The following is a 22277-nucleotide window of genomic DNA, read 5'->3' on the forward strand; positions in this document are numbered from 1 at the left end:
GTTTGGATTTAGGGGTCGATTTAGGATTTAGGGTGGTCGATTTCATTTCTATCGATATCTTAGCATGACTAATTAGAATATTAGTGTCGTCTGCTGACTGCTTTCGTTTTGTTCAGTGTTCGAAAATGAGACGAAGGTCACGATGCTTTAAGACAATAATCAAACAATTAAAAAAGGAAAGAAAACGATCACTGTTTTGGAAACATACACGTGGCTGCACGAAAAATAAAATTACAAAAATGTGATTGTCGTGTGAACTCTGTGTCGTGGCTCTTTATGGAATAGTTTGGTACACACAATGCTCCATGCTGTTAAGCAGGTAGATAAAACCAAGTTATGGGAGCTTAAATAGAAAAAAATCGATTCTAAATGTGTGAAATTTAGTTTCTGACTATAGCATTTATCATGTTGATGCAGTGTTGATGCATGTGGCAGTTTTGTTTGCACTATGTAACTTTTTTTCCTTTTTGCAGATTTGAGGTCTGAGCCAACCATCATAACCACAACTCCACAAGATATTCAAGTTCACAACAAGAAATGCAAGTTTTGCTGATGTTGACCTGTCGCCAGCAACAATCTCACTATCACTTAATGATAGGTAATGATTTTCGCTATTTTTATTACTGTGACATCAAGATAAATATTTTAATGATGTGTAGCTTGCTTGAATGCAGTGAAATTTTAAATTCTCCTGTTAATTCACCATAGGATTTACCCACTATCTTGTTTACAACTTTTGCTTACTTGTTGTTTCTGCAACAAAAGAAATGTCGTAATCCATTTTTTTATTTTTTATTTAGATGCACAGTATCCGGTTTGATTGGAGACAACTACCGAGGCCGAGTTACGTATCTCCTATCTCCCTTTCTTGAAATCCCCGCTGTCCTCGTGTATGTCCATGTGAGTGTGGGTGTATTCACGAGGACGTGGGATTTTCGTATCCCGCCTGTTGGTCGATTCAACTTCACTGGAGATGGATGGAACACGTGTGGATGCCTGGCCGTATTTCTCAGGCTTAAAGGTAGGAAAAAAGTATTCTTCCTTTCTGATTATTTTGTGGCGTTGTATATTTTTCTTGACGTAGTATGGACTTGTCTGGCACTGTTTTCTCTTGCAGTTTTTTGTTGACTCGGTATATAAGGGCTCATTTGTAGTACTGTAGGTCAGGCCCGGTTTCGTACCTCACAACTTTGTCTGTGGGTACAAACAATCAAATTCAAAAATATTTTAACGTTAACACAAGCGAAGTGCATGAACATTTTATGACCAGGAGAGACTTGCCGGCACCTTCTCGTTCAATTTAAATTTCACATAAGCTAGGTGTTGACCTGCTGGACCGTAGATCTATCACTAAAAAAAGGTTGATGTATAAGGATGCTATGTTTTCAGATTTTCCCACGTTCTGTGTACTATGTACATCTCTCAAATGCACTCATTAGGTAGTATATAGAAAGTCATCGTTTGGACTTGACCCACAAATTCTGGAATCAGGCCGGATGCATACATTGATGAGATTGATGAGTCCCGCGATGACAGCATGATGAGAGACTTCCCCAAGGTTAACGAGACTTTCTTGGAGGAGGCGGTGAAATTCGTGATGAGTGAGCGCGCGTGTGTGAAGGTAAACTGTGTTAAATCGGGACGACCCGAAAAAAAAGGGTCATCACGGCGCTCGAAGGGGGGAATAAAAGCCCAGCAACTAAACAATGGATTTTTCAAAGCGATGGCGTGCATTCTATTTTTATTCGATTATAATTAGAGACATAATACGTAAAAATTAAATGGTGTGAATTGAATTAAAGGTGTGAATTGGCTGGAGGGTGCGGTTACAATAACAACTTGGCGCTGAACAGTGCGATTAGAATAATTGACGGCGTAACGACGGTGGCTTTGCTGGGGGCTGTAGCTTTAGGATCCTTCCACATGTCCAGGTTTAGCGATGGGATGATGCTACACAGTTGTTTACCGTTGTCACTACGATTCAAACGTCATCTTTTAAATCCTTGTATGGCTATTTTACGAATATGCTGTTTTTACCTTATCGGGGCACGGAAAACATTTGGCTGGATAGTGTTTATATCTCCGTTGTTGTTGTCGCACATGATTCGAGCCATACTCGCTGATTTTCGAATCTCGTCATATTGCGCTGTTTTCCAATGGAATTCGCAACGGTTATATGAAAGAGTACAGTGTGAAAAAGACTAGAATCAATAATTATTACCTGTTGAAAACGAACTGATTTGATTTGTGACATCGTAGAAATAGCGATCGTTGTTCTTAATGATGGCGAATTGGTTAGCTATAATACAGAGTGCCGTGGGTCCTAGCACAGATCCGGCTACAGGTTTTGAGGACTCGGAAAGGCAGCCCATGTACAAGTCGATATCGTCAACCGAATCGTAAACTGATTTCAGGTTATCAATCGTCTTTAAATGCAAACGAATTACGTAATTAAAATTTTTGCAAAATTTCTCGAGTTCTTAAATTAAAAAAAAAAAAAAAAATGAACCTGTTGCTCGATTTCGGTTGAGAGATCTTCGAATGAAGCTGCTTTCGGAAGACCGCAAAAGGCTCGAACGGTATTGTAGTCCGGAATTCCGTGTTCTCTACCTCGTTGCACGTTGAGCGACACCAGATCCATTCCAAAACCATTCGACCCCCTATTACCGTTCGTCCGGACGTAAAAACGTTTTAAAAAAAATTACCAGGTTGTAAATTTTATTTTCTAAACTTACTTGAATAGAAGATTAGTTAATTGCGAAGTGTATTCAACGTCTACGCTGGACGGAACTTGTTTAGTTAGACCACGTATGGCATTGTCAATGAATCCCGGTTGTGGAACCATGGAAGAGTTGAAGAAGGAGTTGCTCAGCGTGAAACTTTGATCGGTGACCTCTTGATTGTTTTCGTCATAAAGACTGCGCACGACGAAATTAGAAATGTAGATGAACACAAAACAATTAGGGGAAAAGTGCAATCTTACACTAGAGATCCTTGAACTTGAGAATGACCGATGCGGAAGGCAGCGGCTGCGAATTCGTTCAATATCGAAGGATTGACAGCAGTTTCTTCGTTGTATTGAACTCCCACCGTCGACGGTTTCAATTTGAAGTCCTCCATTGCCTGTTCGCCTATGAGTTTAGAGTGCAAAGATAACAATACGCGGCTTCTGGAGAAATTTGTAATCAATTTTTGTAATAATATACCTAGCATGGCGGGTAAATATTCGTTGTACGTAATGTGTTGTAGTTCCGCAACGACAATGCGTCGAGTCTCTTGAAAGAGTGTCTCTTCATCCCACAGAGGATTGAGTTTTTTCAGAGCTCTGGCGATTCTATTGTGTTCGCGCATCATCAACGTGTGTATGATGGTCAACTGCGGATTCTCAAGGGCTCTGGCGTCACCTGAAAATAACCGAATTTATACTGTCGGTATAAACGAGAATGTTAGAAATAAAATACCGGCGAAATAGCAAGTAGAGCAGCCGGGCCTGAGAGGTAACAATTCCTTGCCATCAGTGGTCGAGTATTTTAGCAGACCCTCCTCTCCAACTCTCAAATTATTTAACTCGGATAAAGAGCTTCCATAAACCATTGATCCATCCAGCCAGTGAGTTATGCTGTTCAACTATTACCGAAAGACAACCCAAAGATGTAGCTCATCGATTGCCCATAGAGTAACAAACTAATTTTGTGAGCTTACCTGTTCAGCGTGTCCCAGAGTGCAGCTGTAATCACCTCCGATGTGTGTACGAACGAATGTCATGCAAGTCTGGTTATACTGACTGTAAAATCTATCGTCTTCTGGGATGTGAATCGGCAGACAAAATGGATGAAGGAGTTCGGCGTCTAAGGGCCCCCCGCTGGTTGCGTTGCAGCACTGAGGGGTTTTTCCATCCGCTGTTTACAGTTTGTAATTTTATTAGCGATAGAGTTCATCTTTAGCGGCCAACAAGTTTTATTTATTTTTTCTCTCTTACCTGAAGTAAAAGAAGAAGACTTGGTCATATCGTGGGTAATGAACTGCCCCCACGTCATCAGAACCAAAGTGTAATCGTCTGAAGTTCTAGTGGCCGGTTGGATGACTGTTGTGCTAATGACACGGGGACTTGTCAGTTCGGTACCGTTAACCGCTTTCCGTGGCTCATAAACACCTTTGAATCAATCATTCAAGTGAAATAACACGGTCTAATAGTAACAATCACAGACTGTTTTAACGTGTATTACCGTCGGCGTATGCGTTGGGCAATATGCGCTGAAAAGGTGTGTTCGCTTTCCCCCATTGCGGATGGACTTGGTTATGGCACGAGCCGTCAATCGGTTGGTACTTGCTGGTCGCTGAGCAGGTGGTAGAATCTGGGCAGGAAGCCTTCAGGTCCGTGTTTGCCAACGAAAAAAGTGGGAGTTCTCTTCTGGCCTCGTCTGCGCTCCAATTAAATCTATGAATGCACAGCTCCAATATTATAGTATTGAAATGGGAAAACGTAATGGAGCTAGTATATTGTAGGAAGTCTTTATTTTCTATTACAGCAAGGTACATCCATACTTAGCTTTCACTAGAGATGATGCAGCCAGGATTCGACTGGCGTTCAGGGTGGAGTCCCTTTGTTTCGATCCGGCGTCGGCAGATACCATAAGCGAGTGGAAATGCGCTGATGTGCCACGGTTGACCGTCAACCCCTTAGCCAATAAACGACGTTCGAGTTCCAACATGGATTCCACTTTGGCCAGAGCCTCTGCAGCGATTTCTTGCAAGTTGGTCGTTTTTGAAACGTCATTCTGAATACATTTAATGAAAATGCAATGAACGCGAATATTTGTATTTAGCGATTTGAATTCGCACAGAATTTAACCAAAAAACTAGCGTAATTGAATAACTTACCGAAAACGCCATTGTAAATAATAAGGATGAAGAGATTGCCAATAGCAACCAAGAAGTTATTAGTTTCGCCATGGCACAAATTGAATTGTTGGTTTGGCAGTACGATTTGAATTCTTTTATCGACCAAACTCTCCATTTATAGTAAAACAAAGTCCTATCCTCAACAGCGCATCCTAATCGTGATTGTAAAAATTCTATATGTAGCTGGCTGGCGTCATATAGCTCTAAACGTCAAGATCAGATCAAAGGTTCGGTTGAGTTGTTGACACAATCACTCTTCCATTTATTCGAGCAAAAAAAAAAAAGAAAATGAAACGCCAGGATAATGTTATTCAGCAAACAACTTTTATCACTTAATCTTACGTGCTCATGACGCAGTGACAAGTGTAAACTTGGATGAGGAAAAAATGTAGTTAAGTTATGGGGGTTTTACGTCGGTAAATTATAGGTTTGTGGTGATAAAAAAAGTAAATTTAAAACGACGCATTATGCTGTAAATAAACAGGTGTTCGAAATAATAAACTAATGATTGGACTCGGTAGTTTTTCAACAATAGATAACAGAGGGCAAACAATTAAAGGACCAGACAGATTTACCGAATGCATAAACGGGAAAATTTTGACGTGTTGACATGTTTTTCTTTATCGTATTCTTGTTGGACAAGCCCATTTTTCCTCAACAGATATTTTCACCTAGAGCTGTGAATGTGTTGTGTTTTTCTTTAGTTTGGAAAAGAAATGTCTGAAAAATATCTGGTCGGCTCAGATAGCATGCGTAGTGGATTGTTTCGTATCCACTGGATTCTGGAAGATGCCACGGAGGAGACGGAGGAGGATGTACGAATTTACAAGAAAAAGTTCCAGCTGAATGGATCTCAGCCCGGCCGAGTTTACACTATCACGTACGAGTACAGTCGCCGTCGTGGGCCCGGAACCATTGCCGTCGAAGAGTCCGGATGCAGCAACTTTTCCGGATCGAAAAGAAAATATTTACCAGAATCAGAAGAAAAATCGAACGAATTGGCAGACGTCGACCGGTCAAAGGTAAAAGCATCTCAGAAACCGATTTGCATGTGGATTTACCTTGGATCAGACTCCAGTGAAATCAAACTGGCCGAAAATTCCGACAAATGGGAACGAACAGTTTTGTGCTTTCCGAATCCGCCCGAAGTCGTTATACTTTGGGTGGATTTTGGCACAAGCCATTCGTTCGAAAACACCATTTTCAAAGGATTGAAAGGCATGTTCGACAAACAAAGTCAATGCGACGTCCAATTCCAGTTGAAAGGCGACGAAATGGTTGGCGCTCACACTGTTATCCTATCGGCCGTCAGTCCTGTGTTTGCCACAATGTTCGAGGAGTCGAAGGTACGCCAACTCAAGATAGACATCGAAGTGGACGTTTTCCGGCAGCTGTTGATCTACATGTATTCGGGCAACGCTCCTGATTTGAAGGAGGAGAACATGACTCAGAAACTTTGGGAAGTCGCTGCCAAGTATGAAGTAGAGACACTCAAGAGAGAATGCGTTGGCGTGCTGCTGGAACGGGTGAGAATCGACAATGCCATCCAGCTTCTGATTTGGAGCAACCTGCACTCCATCCCGGAGCTTCTCGTCATCACCATCGAATTTCTGGCTGAACATTTTGAAGCAATCAGTTCCCGGCTTGAGTGGATTGATTTATTCGAAAATCAGCCGGGATTATATTTACTTATAGCAAAGCGCATACCTGTTCTTACTGTTTAAAACCATGATCCATTTGAAAATAAAGGCCAATAGTACAATTCTATCATCTTTTGCTTTTCGCAGCTTTATTACGTAATAATTGTTTACATCCTTCACGTTTTTCCTCCCTTTTCTTCCTCGACGTAACCGTCGAGGTATAAATAAGTTTTATGATAAGCGAAGACAAGAAGGTTGGAAGAGTGCGACAATAATGTTACACTCTTTTGACGTAGTTATCTGTAATTTATTTTGACAGGTGCAATTTCTCTTTGTTTGTCGTTTTTCATGGATACAAAATATGTGCAGTATTTGTAGCGATGATGATGACCTTTATACTAGGCGCCAGGCGTTTTATTTGTCTTCATCTGAAACTGTATTTTATGACGTTGTTGCTGTTGATTAGGAAAGTTAAAATCGGGTACAGGCTTAAGGAAATATATAACATTACCGAAGCGTTCGTCCGGGAGATTTTTGTTTATTCCTCGCGATAAAAGATTTTGATTAAATCGGGGCTGCACAACAGAAAACAGGGAAATTTACCAAGACGCAGTAGAGACCATAAGTTCGTGCAGACTTAGTGCAATCATATCGATGCTTGCCTAACCACAGTGAGGTTCTTAAAAGATTATTGCACAATTCATCCCAAGGAAGCCAGAATCGATCAGAATGAATTCCTGTCTCAAACTAATTGTGTTTTTGTATTGGGCGAGTAAGTCAAATTTTAATTTGAAATTTATCCCAATTTTGATTAGACTGTTATAAATGATTTCAAATAAATCCTAATGTGTTCTTACTTTTATTCAATTAAACACGCTTAATAGGAATTATTAGCTGCCAAGTCAGCACTTCTAATTTCAAATACAAACAACTGCTTGTCTGTCCGGCTAAATGCGTCTCCGGATATTCACCGGATTATTGTTGGCCGGAAGCGGAGGCGGATAGCAAGTCCTCTGAGAACTGCCCACCCGGATTTATAGGAACAGCAACCTGGACCTGCGGTATTGATGGTCAATGGACGACTCTAACTCCCGATCTCAGGTAAAGACGCACTTACTAAAAAAGTTACTTTCACAATCAAACTGTCATTCGCTTAAATTTAGTAACTGCATCAATCCCGTTGTTGGAAATTCTATCAACCATGCCAACGCCAATATCACGAATGGTGAAAATCCAAGCGAGTCATTGAATTTTCTCACCAAGGTTCTTAACGAAAACGAATTAGCATCCGGCAACATTGCTCAGCTCGATCAGACAATCCGTTTAGCTTTTGACAAACAGACCGTTCTAATAACTGCCAATTCCGACTCGAATTCACGCGATTCGAGTAGTAAGGTTTTCGCCAAATCTGTGATCGACTTGTACGATATCATGTTTGTCAACGCAAAGGCGTTTTGGGGTTTGCCTTGGATTCTTCGTAGTGATGCTGTCAATCGAGTGCAGAAGAACGTCGATGATACTTTATTTCTCCTGGCTGAAAATCTCATCGATGGGATTTATCAAAACTATGGACCAAATGTTAACCTACGTAAGCTGAAAATTGCAAAGTCTAGTATTGGTGTTATTACTGTATTAATGAATCATGTTGGACTCTTATTTGCCACAGTTGTACAAGTGGAAAACAGACCTAAACTTTACTACTACGAGGAATCGTACACGTACGCTGCAGGTGGTAACGACCGAATGACTCTTCCAGCCGGATTCTCTTCAGCGGTCAACGACAACAACACTCTCCTCTATTGTTCCACTTTTCCTGCATTCCAAAACATTCTCTACGGCGATGCGTTGGCGTGAGTATACATACTCACGACAGATATTTATTTCAATTGGTCTTCATTTCAGTAGTTTTTTTTTTTAGACAATTGATGTTGGAATCCAAACCGGTGAGGCAAGTCTTGGTGTCGAAGGTGGTCGGTGCCTCACTAGGTCAACCAAACGGAAGTAGTATTCATTTAGCTGACGATCAAGCCGAGATCCTGTTGAGCACGTTGAATTTGGATGTCTACGACGTCGATGAGAAGAGCGTCAGATGCGCTTATTGGAATGTTTCGACTCAAGACTGGTCGTTTGACGGATGCGTTGTGGCTACCAATAGTAAATCCGTCATATCCACCACTCGCTGGTTAATACATTTTAATTCCCTGTCTTTATTACAGATAAATCAGCCACTGTCTGCCGCTGCGATCATTTGACCAATTTTGCAGTTTTAATGGACATCAACGGCGTTTTTCAAAACCAAGTAATTTAGAGAAAATAAATTCAGATGCCTGACGGTATAATTCAATCTAATGACTTTTATTTTTCAGACGACGTCCGCTCTGGATTACATCACAATAATCGGCGAAAGTATTTCAATCGTTTGTCTGACGCTGTCTCTCATTCCCTTTTACTGGGTGCGAACTTTGCGACGCGATTTCCGCTTTGTGGTTCACCGAAACCTCTGTTTAAACCTTCTCATTGCCGAGATTCTCTTGTTGGCCGGAATTGACGCTACTGCCAACCGGGATCTCTGCCTATCCATCGCCGTATTCCTGCACCTGTTTTTCCTGTGCGCTTTCAGCTGGATGTTTGTGGAAGGTCTTTACATGTACATCATCATCACCAAAGTAACTTAGGTGTATATGTTTTTGATCGTACATGTAATTTTACTAAATATTTGGTTTCAAGGTTTTCAACGATAAAGGATTAAAACGCTGGATATACTACATCATCGGGTACGGATTACCTGTTTTAACTGTTACCATTACTCTAGCCGTAACTAAAACGGAAGCTTACCTCGGCGATCCTTTTTCATAGTAAGTTCATTCCGTGTTGAGATAAAGTAACGATTAACGCGAATTTTTACTTATTGTGGTACAGTTGCTGGTTGAGTTATGAAAATGGGGCAATATGGGCCTTCGCTGGACCGGTTGCAGCCGTTGTTTTGGTAAGTTTTCGTCAAAATTGATGTACAACTATGAAAAATGAATTAATGAGAGTAATAATTTTAGATGAACTTGGTGTTCCTAATATTGGTACTCTGTGTCACGTTCAAATCCATCCGCAGCACAATCGGGAAAAAAGAGAATAAGCAAAACTTACGATGGATCATGGGATCGATTTCTCTCACTTTTATTCTGGGTATTACTTGGGTCTTTGGTTTCCTTTACTTCGGACAAGGCAGCATGATATTTGCTTACGTATTCACCATCCTGAACTCCCTGCAAGGATTGTTCATTTTTATCACGTTATGCGTGATGAGCAAAAAAGTGCGCAAAGACTTGGTCAGGCAATTCGTCACTAGCCAGGTGAGCCATATAATTTGTTTTCCGTATTTTATAATAAGAGAGTAATATTGATCCCGTTCCACAGAGACTACAACGTGTGGCCCACCGCTTCAATGTTGAGCTGAGTGACATGAATACAAACATTTCAACGGCAGTAAGAACCGAAAATTGAACAAAAGTTATAGACCAACAATCCCAAGCTCTTTCAACTATCGACCAAACTATTTTTCTTAATTCGATGAAATGTGAAGCATTTTCGACTGTGAAGTCTTGTCAATCAGAATGAAACAGATTTTTGGCTCTTATCTTATTGGTTGATTTTCACCCATTTTATTTTGGTTTCAATCGATTGAAAATAACTTACACTAACAATTCCTCCTTTAAAAAAATATACGACTGATTATACGTACCATACGGCAACCTTGCTGTGACGTCATGCTCAGTAAGATAAAAACAGCAACAGTGAGTAAGGTGCTTGTCGTTACGTTAGACGTATGTTTTTCTGTCAAAGTTCTTCATTTAAAATCCGGTAACCGTTTCGTGAAGAGGAATTGTTAACCAAACTGTAGTTTTTTATTAGATTAAATAGTATTCTAAATCAAGGATATGACTGATTCCGCATCAGTTCGCCAGGTGATCATCGACTTTATCTGCCTTGCTATTGGTAACGTATGAAAAATAATTTTTAAAATTTAACGTCAGTCTGTCCATCCGAAAGCTCGAAATTTAAAAATAAACAACAGTCTCTAAATGGATTTCGATTTCGAAATTCGATTTCCGCTGTTTTTTCACGTGTAATAAAGACACTAACTTACATTTGCTGACGTTTAAGACGCTTGTCGTCCTTTTACGATAACATATTTATTTTTTGAAATTTATGGCTCTTCTGAACCAACATGCCGCTTTGGTTTCTCACTCGATTTACCCACACTTTCTGCGGCTAATGAAATTTGACGTTTTTAAATCAAAATCAGGAATAGACTCATTCCGGATCTACGCTATATATTTTACTTTAATTTAATGTGTAGGTTTGAAGCTGATAACAGTTTGCGTCAAGGACACTTTCGTGTGTCGTTTATCATTAGACTGTTTCACCCAGACTCTTATCTTTTAGACATTGTCGTATGCGATTTTACTACACTGAACGTTTGTGATGTACGTCAATGAGCCATCAAGGATATGAAACATATCTCTCAGAGGTGACAAAAGCTGCAATATCATTCAAAGAGAGCGTGATTCATTTCCGTAAAAAGAGTAAAAAATAATTAATGAAAAAAGACGAGCATAAATTTTCGTGAGCCTTCTGCTCATCACAAACGCAGAGATGGAGCATTTCATTTCAAGGATTCATCTTGGAAACTTCAGTTGAGACATCGACAAGTATCTAAACTTTCCCACTATGTCATAGGGCATGCTGGTTATGGAGGTGGATATTTAGTTCCGTGTCAAATGGTACGCTTAACCCCATCGGTAAAGAACTAACACTTCCGCTATCCAAATTTTATCAATTAATCCCACATTCTCCAAAAAAGGCAACTGAGTTCTAATGTGCAATCTATTCCTTAGAAAATTTGTATAGTATGACCTTTTTTTATGATTTAATATTTTCAGTTTGGGTGCCTGCTCTGATTTGGTACCTGATCGGTAAACCTTTTCAGCGAGGATTCTACTGCGATGACACTTCCATCCGATATCCATACAAGGACTCGACCGTTACGGACGCAGAACTTATAGGTTATAGTCTCAGCGTGCCTATCTTACTGGTAAAAACTATCAATAAAATGATAGAATATTATGACTTTGGAAGTAATAAAATTTGTATGCGCAATTGGTTTTTTCTTAACAGATTATAATTGTGGAGATTTTAAGCTGGAAACGTAACTCAAAATGGGAAGGGATCATCCAACAGAGCAGTTCTTTAACGACTAATATTTCATCTTCTATCCGCTTCCGGTCCGTGGTGATCAAAATTGTCCACATAGTCGCAATCTTCCTATTCGGTGAGGGTTGCTCACAATTGGCTACGGATATCGGGAAATACTCCGTTGGACGTCTCCGGTACGAGAGTGGAATTTGCCATAACATGTTTCTATTAAATAACTGTTTCACGATGTTACATTTCCTATTACCAGTCCGCATTTTATTGACGTCTGCCAACCAGCAAACTTGAACGAGTTGTGTCCGTTGGGTGGGCCACCCATTTACATCACCGATTACACTTGCACGGGCACCGACGAGAAAAAACTTCTAGACTCTAGGTAATGCACCGCAGTAATAATTTTGAGGGGAAGATGTGCCTTGAAATCCAAATTCTTCATTTCAATCTTTATAATCGAATTATAGATTGTCTTTCCCGTCTGGTCACTCTTCTTTTTCGGCCTACTCGATGTTGTATCTGGTGATATATCTCCAGTGCAGGATGAACTGGTCTGGCTCCAAGTTACTTCGGCCGCTGATCCAGATTGCAGCGTTGATATTTTCGTGGTACACAGGCCTTTCGCGAATTACTGACTACAAACACCACTGGTGCGATTTGTTGTAAAACTTGACTATTTCGAAGCCTGTACGAATTCCATCAATGACCTTTTGTGCTTTTGATGGATTTTTAGGAGCGACGTATTGACGGGATTCGCCATCGGCTACACTGCTGCGTCGCTCACGGTATTATAATGCCTTTAGCATTAAAAATTTTAAATAAAACAATTAAAGATCTAGTATGTGTCCGAACAGGCCTTGTACATAGCTAAATTCTTCAAGGCAAGTTCTTATGGCACAACACCGTTGCTGCCTCAAAATAGAAGTGACATCGAACTTCAAAACCACTCAGAAGCTTCGGCCCAATGTGACTGTGAGACGAGACCAACTTCTACCTAATGGTCTAATTCTGAATTTTATGAGATAACGATTAAGATAGAATTCGAAAAGCGCACTAAAAGAAAATAACCCATCGACGACATAGTAACCAAGTGCATCACCCCTTCCTTAAAAAAAATAGATCAATTTGTATATATGACTGCAGATTATTCATAAGTTTTCGTTATCACAATTTTGTTTTAACCAGAAGTAATCAAATTTCAAATTTTTTGCTAAGGTCCAACTTTCTCTACTAATAATGTGGTAAGCTCTTGCATAATTATTCTTATTTCAAAACATTTTCTATTTCCACGTATGCGATAAAGGGTCGAGTCTCCAAAACACGAACAGATTTTAAAATTCTCCTCAGTCATCGCTCCTCATTAAAAGTGATTAAGTTACAAGACACATCGTTGTACAATTATCCTCCATCAAATGGCTACAACAAAACGGCAACCTTGTTGTTACGTCACGATTATTGAGGAAAAACAACAACAGTAGTAATGGCTCGCAAGTCCAAATCTAAATTAGTTATATACACGTTCGTTCTTCGGCAAACAATGCCGACAGCTCCCCAGCAGTTAGTCAGCTTCACATCAAAGTTCACTGTTTGTCTCTTACTTTGACGAAGAGAAATCGCAAAGCTAGTTTTCGTAATCATTTGCTGCTGCTGTAGGATCAGCTGATGGTGTGTTGTGATTGCACTTTGACAATGACTTCTGCCCCACTCATTCGTCAAGTGCTCATCGACGTTATCTGCCTTATTTTTGGTAATTACCCCTTATATTTAGATAAGCCTGCATTAAGAACTACAATTATACCTGTCTTACTTTGTTGTGTTTCTGTAATGATTTTTTTGGTGAGCCATTTTGTGATAGACCAAGTGGAAATAGAAAACAGCAGTTTACCTTTGTCAGTCTTTAAGTTAATAATTCTAAGTCTAGATAGTTATACTTTATACTTTTCCTTCACCACTAAGAAAAACTTCCAGGAAAATTGTAATTTCAACCAAAACATCTTTCCTCTTTTTCAAGGAATCAGAAAATTATGGTTTGGATTGCATTGAGTTATTTACTTAGGAAAAAAATTTGGATCACACAGCCTCATTGGTTTCCTTTCTCCCTTTTGACCCTTTTAGCCTTTCTCTTTTAGACTATAAAGGCAAAAATCTTTCAGTTAATTTTATCTCTTTAATTGTGTTCTACTACCAAGACTTCCATGACAAAAAAATCAAGTCTTATTTTTCTCTTTTAAGGAAAATCGGAACAGAAATCTTTATTGTGCATGTTTTATTCAATACGTGTATGTTTTGCTGAATAGCTCTAACCGGATATATATTAATTTCGTCATTCATTGACACTCATTAATTCATTATTATTTATCTTGCGCATGAGAAATACCGCACTGGAAAAAGACAGAATTTCTTCTTAAAAGATTTTACTTTTGAAAGGAAATAGAATAATTATTTTCAACATTTTCAACAAGTAATTTGCCATTTTCAAAGTAAATTATGTAAGATAAAAGAATTGACACTTAGTCTTATTAAACCATACAAGTAAAGAACGGCTAAGATTCCACCGTAAAATGGAATTTTAAAAAAACACATCTCTATTACTGACGTATGACTCGCAACAGTTTATTTGCCGGTTATTCTTTTGCAACTGCTCGGTAAACCTTTTAAAAGAGGATTCTACTGCGATGACACTTCCATTCGTTATCCTTATAAGGATTCGACCGTTACCAGCGCTATGCTTTACGGTTACAGCTACGGCCTTCCCATCGCATCGGTATAATTTTAAAAACTTGTATTTTGAAATATGGTGATGGCTTTTCACTTCATCTTCCCCTTCCTCTACTTACTGTACTTTTTTTTGAAAACTAACCGTTATGGAAAAATAACAATTAGTCTTATGCCATATAATAGCAAATGTCTTTTTCTTCAATGTTAACAACAGATGATCATAGTGGAGATTGTTCGGTGGAAACTCAGCTCACCGTCGCAAAACCTAAGCTCCCGTAATACCTCTTCTACGATAAATATTTCATCGAGAATCCGCATTCCGTCGGAGGTCGTTGAGGTTATCCACCTGATTGCCATCTTCCTCTTTGGTGCGGCTTGCACAGAGTGGGCCACGGATTTCGGCAAATATTTCATCGGCCGTCTTCGGTATGCAGCCAAACTCGATTACAGTTTTTCGTAAAATCACCTAATATTAATGATTCCGTTCTCCTATTACAGTCCTCACTTTCTTTCCATCTGTCAACCTGAAAATTTCTTGGAGATATGTCCGCCGAATGGGCTGCCCATTTACATCACACAATTTAAATGCACCGGCAAAAATGGGCAAAGATTACAAGATTCTAGGTACTGTTTTTTTTTTTAAATAGCACAAATTCTCGGATACAAATATTTGAGAATATACTGTGGTTGTTACGTCTTTGAATCGTTTATGAGTAATAATGGCTTTTATTATCTGAATTATTTAGAATGTCGTTCCCCTCTGGTCACGCTTCCTTTTCTTCCTACGCGATGTTGTATCTGGTGCTATATCTCCAGAGCAGGATGAACTGGTCTGGCTCCAAATTACTTCGACCAACCATTCAGATTGCAGCACTTATGCTTACGTGGTACACAGGCCTTTCACGAATTACTGACTACAAACACCACTGGTTAGATTTAAAATGCCATGCCAAATCAAACACGGTTGATAGAACCAACGACTTAAATTGTGCCTTTGTAGGAGTGATGTGTTAACGGGATTCCTCATCGGCAGCCTAGCTGCGTCGTTGACGGTAATTTAACATTACCTGTTACAGGTAGTGTGAATAAGATAGCTATTAGATTTATCGTTCTTCTTATTTCAAAAGGCGCTGTACGTATCCAGTTTCTTCAATAAGCATCGCTCTCGCAGCAACATGGCCCTGCTTCAGGAACGGGGAGACGTCGAACTGCAAACCGCAGCTTCAGCGAACAAATGATTACTGCTGCTAATAACTTTAGGATTGATTGATTTAAAAAAATGCATAACAAGAAGCACATGGGAATCTTCTGTACGACATCTATTACCCAGTGAATTATATCTGACTGAATTTTATATAAATATGTTAATATCATTCATGAAATCATTGGAAGAGTATGGCAACTTCGCTTTTTCGTTATGCTCATTGAAAAAGTGGGAAAAAGTTTTGTGATCAGTCGTGACTGTCGTGTACAAACAGTTCAACGTGGACGTCTGCTCCGACAATTTTATTTTTATCACTGTGTTCTGTTTAAAGTGTTTAGTCTACCGTTTTTTAAAAAAGTAAGATCGCAAAGCTAGCCATTTCCACAGTGTGTTTGTTGTTGTTGAGGTGAAATCAGCTGACATAGTAATTCGAGATTTTGAGAATGACTTCTGCTGCACTCATTCGCCAACTGGTCATCGACGCTATATGCCTTGCTATTGGTAATTATCCTTTATGTTAACTTTATTATAAAGGTATTATTTACTGCAGCTTTAATGGTTTCCTTATATTCAGAATTGAGTTAATATGTGCTTGTGTTAGGGCTTTCAATCGAAAGAATTTTGGTGTGTTTATGGTCAGCTACTTTATTCATATGAATTGATTCTTTATGAAAGAGTTAGCCTACTTATTTAAAGCAGCAGTATACCTGGGTCTGTTTCCTTCTTCGTAAAATTTTGTGCATCGGCTGTAATTTTAGTTGTTGGCTGTGGTACATTTCACTCTCAATTTTCCCAACCCATTTTCGTGAAACAGATTGGCCCTCTTGGTTTTTATTGGTTTTCATTTTTTTACTTTGTTCACATGCATGTCAGTTTAAACATGCATGTGGGGTCATTTTTAGCTTTATGATTTCGTTGTAGAATCAGGTAATTTTAACAGATCTTGTGTGTAACAAATCTCGAGGGGAATGCTATCACCTGATCACGCTGCATTTTATCTGTCAAGTGATATCTTGGTTATTTAGTTTATCGTCTGGTATTCGTTTGCGTAAATATAGTCATCGATAGGAAAACAAAGATTAAAAATAAAAGCTTTTTATCGTTGAACCATCAATATAGAAGAACAAATTTCCTTTACAGTTCTAATGAAGGACTTCCATTTCCCTTCGGTTTTGTTGATATTTTGGGATTGATGACTAATTTCTAAATAAATCTTCGTGCGTCTTCAAAGCTTATCCCCGAGCTTTCTCGATGTGTTGCGGTTTGCCACATCGAGCTTCTTCCATAAATAGTCTTATCAGCCGCGCAAACTCCGCTGATGCTCATTTCATGCCGGTTTCCTTCCGTCTCCTGGGCAAAGGGCGCGGTTGATGTTTGTCCAATTGTCAAATTATGTTTACTCTAAACCGGAAGCAAAATACTTTCAATCGAAATGATGCTGCCATGTTAATCAATCTCTTCCTCTTGTAGCTGGAATAACAATTATAATATGTACTATTGTCTATCACTGAATACTGACTGCAGTTTGGCTGCCGGTTCTACTTTTGGATCTGATCGGGAAGCCTTTCGAGCGAGGATTCTATTGCGATGACACCTCTATTCGATATCCTTACAAAGACTCGACGGTCACCAGCGCTGTGCTCTACAGTTACAGCCTCGGCCTACCCATTGCAATGGTATAATAATCACAGTAACAGAGAATTAGTGAAAAGAAAGTTAGGTATTTTCTATTGGCTGCTGCTGTTTGATTTTGTCTGGATTGATTTGTTTTCTTACTAAATGTTTGTCTTTAACCTAGCCTCTATGATGATTCTCTAGCCTATTAAGAATGTTTTGTGAATTTCACGTCTTAATCACGAGTGCCTGCGTTTCTCTTTTACCTTAAATAGATTATTACTGTGGAGATTTTCCGCTGGAAACATAACTTGAAATCGGAAAATGTAAGTCGCCAGAACATATGTTCTACGATCAACATTTCGTCATCAATCCGCATCCCTTCTGTGATCGCTGAGATCATCCATCTGGTCGTTATTTTCCTCTTCGGTGCGGCTTGTTCACAGGTGGCCACAGATTTTGGCAAATACACCGTCGGTCGTCTCCGGTACGAGAGAGAGAGAGACAGAAATATTCCGTTCAAATAATCTCACGACTTTAATTGTTTTAACAGTCCTCACTTTATTGACATGTGTAAACCTGAAAATTTATCCGAGTTGTGTCCGCTGGGTGGACCACCCGTTTACATCACCGATTTCAAATGTACTGGTACGAACGAGCAAAGAATTAAGGATTCTAGGTAGTAATAGTATTAAAAAATCAAATCAAACTCAAACCTTATTATATTAACATTATTTCAAGAGGATGAAGTGTATAGTGGCATGAGTTCATGACTAATTGCTTCAACATTTTCATCTTCTGAATTAGATTGTCTTTCCCATCTGGTCACGCTTCCTTTTCGGCCTACGCAATGCTGTTTCTAGCTCTTTATCTCCAGCGAAGGATGAATTGGACTGGATCCAAGTTATTTCGTTCAACTATCCAAATTACAGCACTGATGCTTACGTGGTACACTGGCCTTTCACGAATTACTGACTACAAACACCATTGGTTAGATTTAAACTTGGCAATTGAAGTAAAACCATTACCGTGAAATATAAACGATTGTGATTTTGCAGGAGTGATGTGTTAGCGGGGTTCTTCATTGGATTCACCGCTGCATCGTTAACGGTAGAAGCGTTTAAAACTTATATAAAGATACATATTAGATTTCAATGAATTGCATCTTACTTGTCTGTTCTATCCAAACAGGCGCTGTACGTATCCAGTCTATTCAGGCCATCCTCTAATAGCAATATTGCTCTGCCCACCCTGCTGTCTGATAGTAAAATCGATCGTGAACGACGAATTCCCCATTAAGAGGTAGGCCTACTAGGGAACCAGCATTGATTACCGCGCTACCTACACCAGAATTTAAAAAGGAAAACCTTCTCGAGACTTTATCATAACTGACACAGCTGTGACCCAGTTTACTAAGAATGGATCGTTAATCAAGTAGCATATGAACCGCATGAGTAATTGAGCATGTGTCGTATAAATTTTTTAAAAGAAAATCTAGTTAGAAATAATCCAAATATTTTAGTAAGTCTTGAAGACCTATTTATTTTGAGCCTACTTTATATTAAGTACTACACTACTAATTTGTTTTGAATAAAAAAAAAACTTCAAACGAAGTTTAGAAACTATATGAAGTACGTAAAAATCAGTAAGACCTTATTAAGATCCAAAGGTATGGGTCAAGCCGACCCCTTTGCGTCGCGTTGCAGTGTGAAGGGGTGCCGTGAACAGAAGATTTTTATTTGGCTCGCCCCGCAGTACATGGTGTTAGGCTTGTCGGGTTAATCGTGCCCGAGGGAAGGAAAGGGAGGAAAGGAAAGAATGAAAAAAAGAGGGGACCAGACTTTCCTTTCCTCCCTATTCTTCCCTCGGGCACGATTAACCCGACAAGCCTAACACCATGTAATGCGGGGCGAGCCAAATACAAATCTTCTGTTCACGGCACCCCTTCACACTGCAACGCGACGCAAAGGGGTCGGCTTGACCCATACCTTTGGATCTTAATAAGGTCTATATTGCAAAGTTTTATTTATTCTAATTGGTCAAGATTTTATGTCCTTCCGCTTACTTCCGGTATAGTTTCGGACTTTCGGCACAAAATAAAAAAAACGGTTGTGAATTTTGACATCGTTGATGACAATAAAATTAAACAAGGCGATTTAATTTATTTTATTTGGCAGGTTCTCTCTTGAGTCTCGACTAAGGTACAGGGACTTTTGTATTGTTTAGTGTTCAAATAAAGTAGTGATGTACTATTTATTACCTTCCATTCCCAATGCTTTCCACATCCCGATAGAAAACATGCACTTCCATGAGATACAGGAAGAGGAAGAACAGTATTTGCTACATTTTGGTCTTGTCTAAATGTGTAATTTTAAAAAACAAGCCTTATTTGTCCTTTGGCTGTTTAACATGATTGTTCATTTAAAAATTAGGGTATTATTAAAAAACTGATTAATTGATTGGATGAACCATCTAATTTGACAGAAAGTGATTTACAGTGGCTTACACGAAACTGGGGAGGGGAATTCCGGAATAGACACATAAACATAACAAGTTTCTTTTTCTTTCAAATAGTTTGGTTTCAAGCATGTTTCAAGTGTCCACTAGATGACGCGAGGGTCTTCGTTAAATAAGACAGACTGACAGACAACAGTGAACAGTGTCGTCCTCTTTCATTTCGACTTTCGAGTTTCTCAGTTCTCATCACTGAGAGGAAATGTAAATGTACTGTTGCTCATTGCGGTTTACTTTTTGTTTTCCTTTTTCGTAAAAAAATGGTAAATTCCTGCTTGGATTCATTAAGGTTACTGTGTGTAAATATTTTATGTGCTATAATTTACAGGTAATATAGACTGAATTTCTACTTGGCAATCAATTGATCATCTCATCATGTGGCCTTAACTGCTGGTCATTTTTGAAGTAGGCAGATTGCCAGATGGGCAGGTGATTTTGCCAAAATGTCGCCTCATGCAACCTGTTCCGGCCGGACGTTTCGTCACATGGAGAACAACCAACCAGGTTAAGTCTGGGCTTTCTTCATTGTTGTCCAAATTTGCTTCGTCACATGGAGAACAAAAAGAAAATAAGTAAGTAATTATGTTGATCAATTTTCTAGGCATAAGGCTACAAATTGAGTTAGTCGATGACAAAAATATTAGGTCCAAAGTATTATCCTTTGCTTCTTTGTTGTGGAATTTTCAGTAAACAGAAATGTACGTGGTTTACATGATTTAATTTCCATGGGTTTGAAGTGTTTGAACTACCTTTTAAATGTTGGTAAACTTGCCATCTAGACTCCTTTATAACTTTTCTCAAAGTAATTGTGAAGGATTGCATAGTTTAACTTTACTTCTATTGTTTTTGTTACGTCACATGAGACTTTGTTCCTAGATATAGTAATTGATTTTTTTAACAGGCAGGTGAAGTCTTAGCTTCACCTTCGTTGCAGTCTAACACACATGAATGGCACAATCATTGATCAAACTGATTAAAATTTTTATCTTGACTTTGTAATGTTTGATCACAGGTACCTTTTAAAATACAAAATAAGGAACTTCCGCCATCCAATTGTTTAAGCTGTGTGGAATTCTCATTTGCTGAGAACTTCAACAACATGTACACCAATTGAAGGCCAGTAAGGCGATTATCTTATCAGTTTATTCAAAAATTAAATGTGTTGAGTTAGATGTAAAATTTCAAAAGTTTTTGGGAGCAAAGCTTTGCTTTTATTTAGTTTTTGGGATCAAAACAGTTCTTAATTCTTTCAATCATGTATTTAGTTACAGATTGTGTAAAGGGGAAAATGGTTGCTATTTCTTTCAGTGGAGAGTAAATAGTTCCAATGGATTTGTATTTAAATCTTAGATGAGTCATCTAGTTTCATGAAAATTTTGTTTCATCAATAGCTATTGGATAATTTTTTAAGAATATTTGGGTTAACTCTATGTAATTAACATCAAGTGAAATTAATTCACTTGCATTTCCATTGATGCTGAAGATTTATTCACTTCATTTTGGTTATAGATTTATCGCTTATGTTCGCGTAGTTGCAGTCCGATGTGGCACGTTGTTGCTGCTTATTCCTTATTAGAAAGATCTTTCTGCATCAAGTTCAACTGGCCGTTCCTTCGTGTTGGTGTCGTGTTACCGAAGTTGCATCATTATTTTGTTAAATTGTCATCGTGTCTTTGCAGTTTACCGTTTATAAGTTAAGAAGCAACAAAAAGAAATATGGGGACGTTTATGTCAAACAAATAATAAACATGTTTTCGGGGTTGGGAAAGGAAAGTGGAGGATGTTGGAGGGGGTGAGGAAATTTCAAGTATGGATAAAAAATCAGTTAATTTATAACCCTACAAAAACAACCCTACCAATTAATCTGCAAACCTCATAAACTTATACCTTCCAATTCTTCAAACCCCACCAACATACACCTACCAACCCTAAAATTTATACCCTAAACCCCATAAACCAATAATAAATACTAACAATGTAATATCTGTAATAAATAAAAAAACTTATATTGAAACAATTTTTATTGCTTTCTGAAATGAACAAAAAATTAATAATTCAATAAACAGAGCGTCCGGTTCAAGACGGTTTTTCTTCTGCACGAGTTTAAACGCAACCTGCCACCACCGCTGCGGCAATGAGACAAAAAGCGATGTTAAGTTTTGCGAAAATCTGCGTCAGTCAAGTTACAAATTTTCAAACTCAACAACTTCTGTCGAATTTTGCATCTAGTCTGCTGGTCCAAATAGCGATCCTATGTGTTTGGTAGTTAAGATAAGAAGATGGTTATTTAGAAAACAAACAATGGTGAGTTTTTTTGGCTACTCAGAACACCCCATTGTTTGTTTTTTAAACAACCATTTTCTTAATTACCAAACACATGGAATCGCGATTTGCACTAATAGACTAGGTGCAAAATTCTACGCGAGTTGTTGAATTAGAAAAATTTGTAACTTGACTGATGCAGATTTCCGCAAAAAATAAAC

The 22277-nt window shown here is 38.7% G+C and overlaps 5 protein-coding genes across 10 annotated transcripts; 3 read left to right on the top strand and 2 right to left on the bottom strand.

Moving 5' to 3' along the window:
* The first annotated feature begins 117 nt into the window (after positions 1-117).
* Positions 118-10336, top strand: LOC124314086 (adhesion G protein-coupled receptor L3-like). The gene is made up of 13 exons (XM_046779109.1): positions 118-319; positions 474-598; positions 801-1021; positions 7427-7643; positions 7706-8130; positions 8209-8392; positions 8461-8696; positions 8759-8841; positions 8909-9208; positions 9270-9397; positions 9462-9528; positions 9593-9889; positions 9954-10336. Exons 5-13 carry the CDS (start codon positions 7974-7976, stop codon positions 10038-10040), a joined length of 1539 nt encoding a protein of 512 aa, XP_046635065.1. The 5' UTR covers positions 118-319; positions 474-598; positions 801-1021; positions 7427-7643; positions 7706-7973; the 3' UTR covers positions 10041-10336.
* Positions 1777-3765, bottom strand: LOC124314540 (peroxidase-like). The gene is made up of 8 exons (XM_046779736.1): positions 3703-3765; positions 3462-3627; positions 2984-3404; positions 2736-2918; positions 2510-2660; positions 2222-2426; positions 2038-2146; positions 1777-1974 (listed from the first exon to the last, which is right to left on the bottom strand). Exons 1-8 carry the CDS (start codon positions 3763-3765, stop codon positions 1827-1829), a joined length of 1446 nt encoding a protein of 481 aa, XP_046635692.1. The 3' UTR covers positions 1777-1826.
* Positions 3370-5307, bottom strand: LOC124314216 (thyroid peroxidase-like). Its single transcript, XM_046779357.1, has 4 exons — positions 4882-5307; positions 4546-4778; positions 4227-4438; positions 3370-4153 (listed from the first exon to the last, which is right to left on the bottom strand). Exons 1-4 carry the CDS (start codon positions 4951-4953, stop codon positions 3849-3851), a joined length of 822 nt encoding a protein of 273 aa, XP_046635313.1. The 5' UTR covers positions 4954-5307; the 3' UTR covers positions 3370-3848.
* Positions 10330-15734, top strand: LOC124314196 (putative phosphatidate phosphatase). Of its 5 annotated transcripts, none has more exons than XM_046779329.1 (8): positions 10330-10397; positions 10449-10532; positions 11480-11631; positions 11715-11926; positions 12001-12126; positions 12212-12394; positions 12478-12529; positions 12599-14320. In XM_046779329.1, exons 2-8 carry the CDS (start codon positions 10475-10477, stop codon positions 12740-12742), a joined length of 927 nt encoding a protein of 308 aa, XP_046635285.1. In that variant the 5' UTR covers positions 10330-10397; positions 10449-10474; the 3' UTR covers positions 12743-14320. The 5 variants fall into 5 exon arrangements, 4 of the variants coding, with proteins under 4 accessions (XP_046635285.1, XP_046635287.1, XP_046635284.1 ...); XR_006911078.1 differs by adding an exon at positions 14357-14492 and having other exon boundaries at positions 10336-10532; positions 12599-13491; XM_046779331.1 differs by lacking the exons at positions 12478-12529; positions 12599-14320 and adding exons at positions 15463-15514; positions 15590-15734 and having other exon boundaries at positions 10336-10532.
* Positions 15735-15930: 196 nt separating this feature from the next.
* On the top strand, positions 15931-20352 carry LOC124314203 (putative phosphatidate phosphatase). Of its 2 annotated transcripts, XM_046779338.1 has the most exons (11): positions 15931-16023; positions 16083-16167; positions 17191-17342; positions 17556-17767; positions 17834-17959; positions 18088-18270; positions 18339-18390; positions 18472-18582; positions 19458-19481; positions 19574-20057; positions 20123-20352. In XM_046779338.1, exons 2-8 carry the CDS (start codon positions 16110-16112, stop codon positions 18577-18579), a joined length of 891 nt encoding a protein of 296 aa, XP_046635294.1. In that variant the 5' UTR covers positions 15931-16023; positions 16083-16109; the 3' UTR covers positions 18580-18582; positions 19458-19481; positions 19574-20057; positions 20123-20352. The 2 variants fall into 2 exon arrangements, with proteins under 2 accessions (XP_046635294.1, XP_046635295.1); XM_046779339.1 differs by having other exon boundaries at positions 15940-16167; positions 18472-18476; positions 19458-20057.
* Positions 20353-22277: the final 1925 nt, after the last annotated feature.

The sequence above is a fragment of the Daphnia pulicaria genome, chromosome 10, assembly GCF_021234035.1.
Source record: "Daphnia pulicaria isolate SC F1-1A chromosome 10, SC_F0-13Bv2, whole genome shotgun sequence".
Lineage (NCBI taxonomy): Eukaryota > Metazoa > Arthropoda > Branchiopoda > Diplostraca > Daphniidae > Daphnia > Daphnia pulicaria.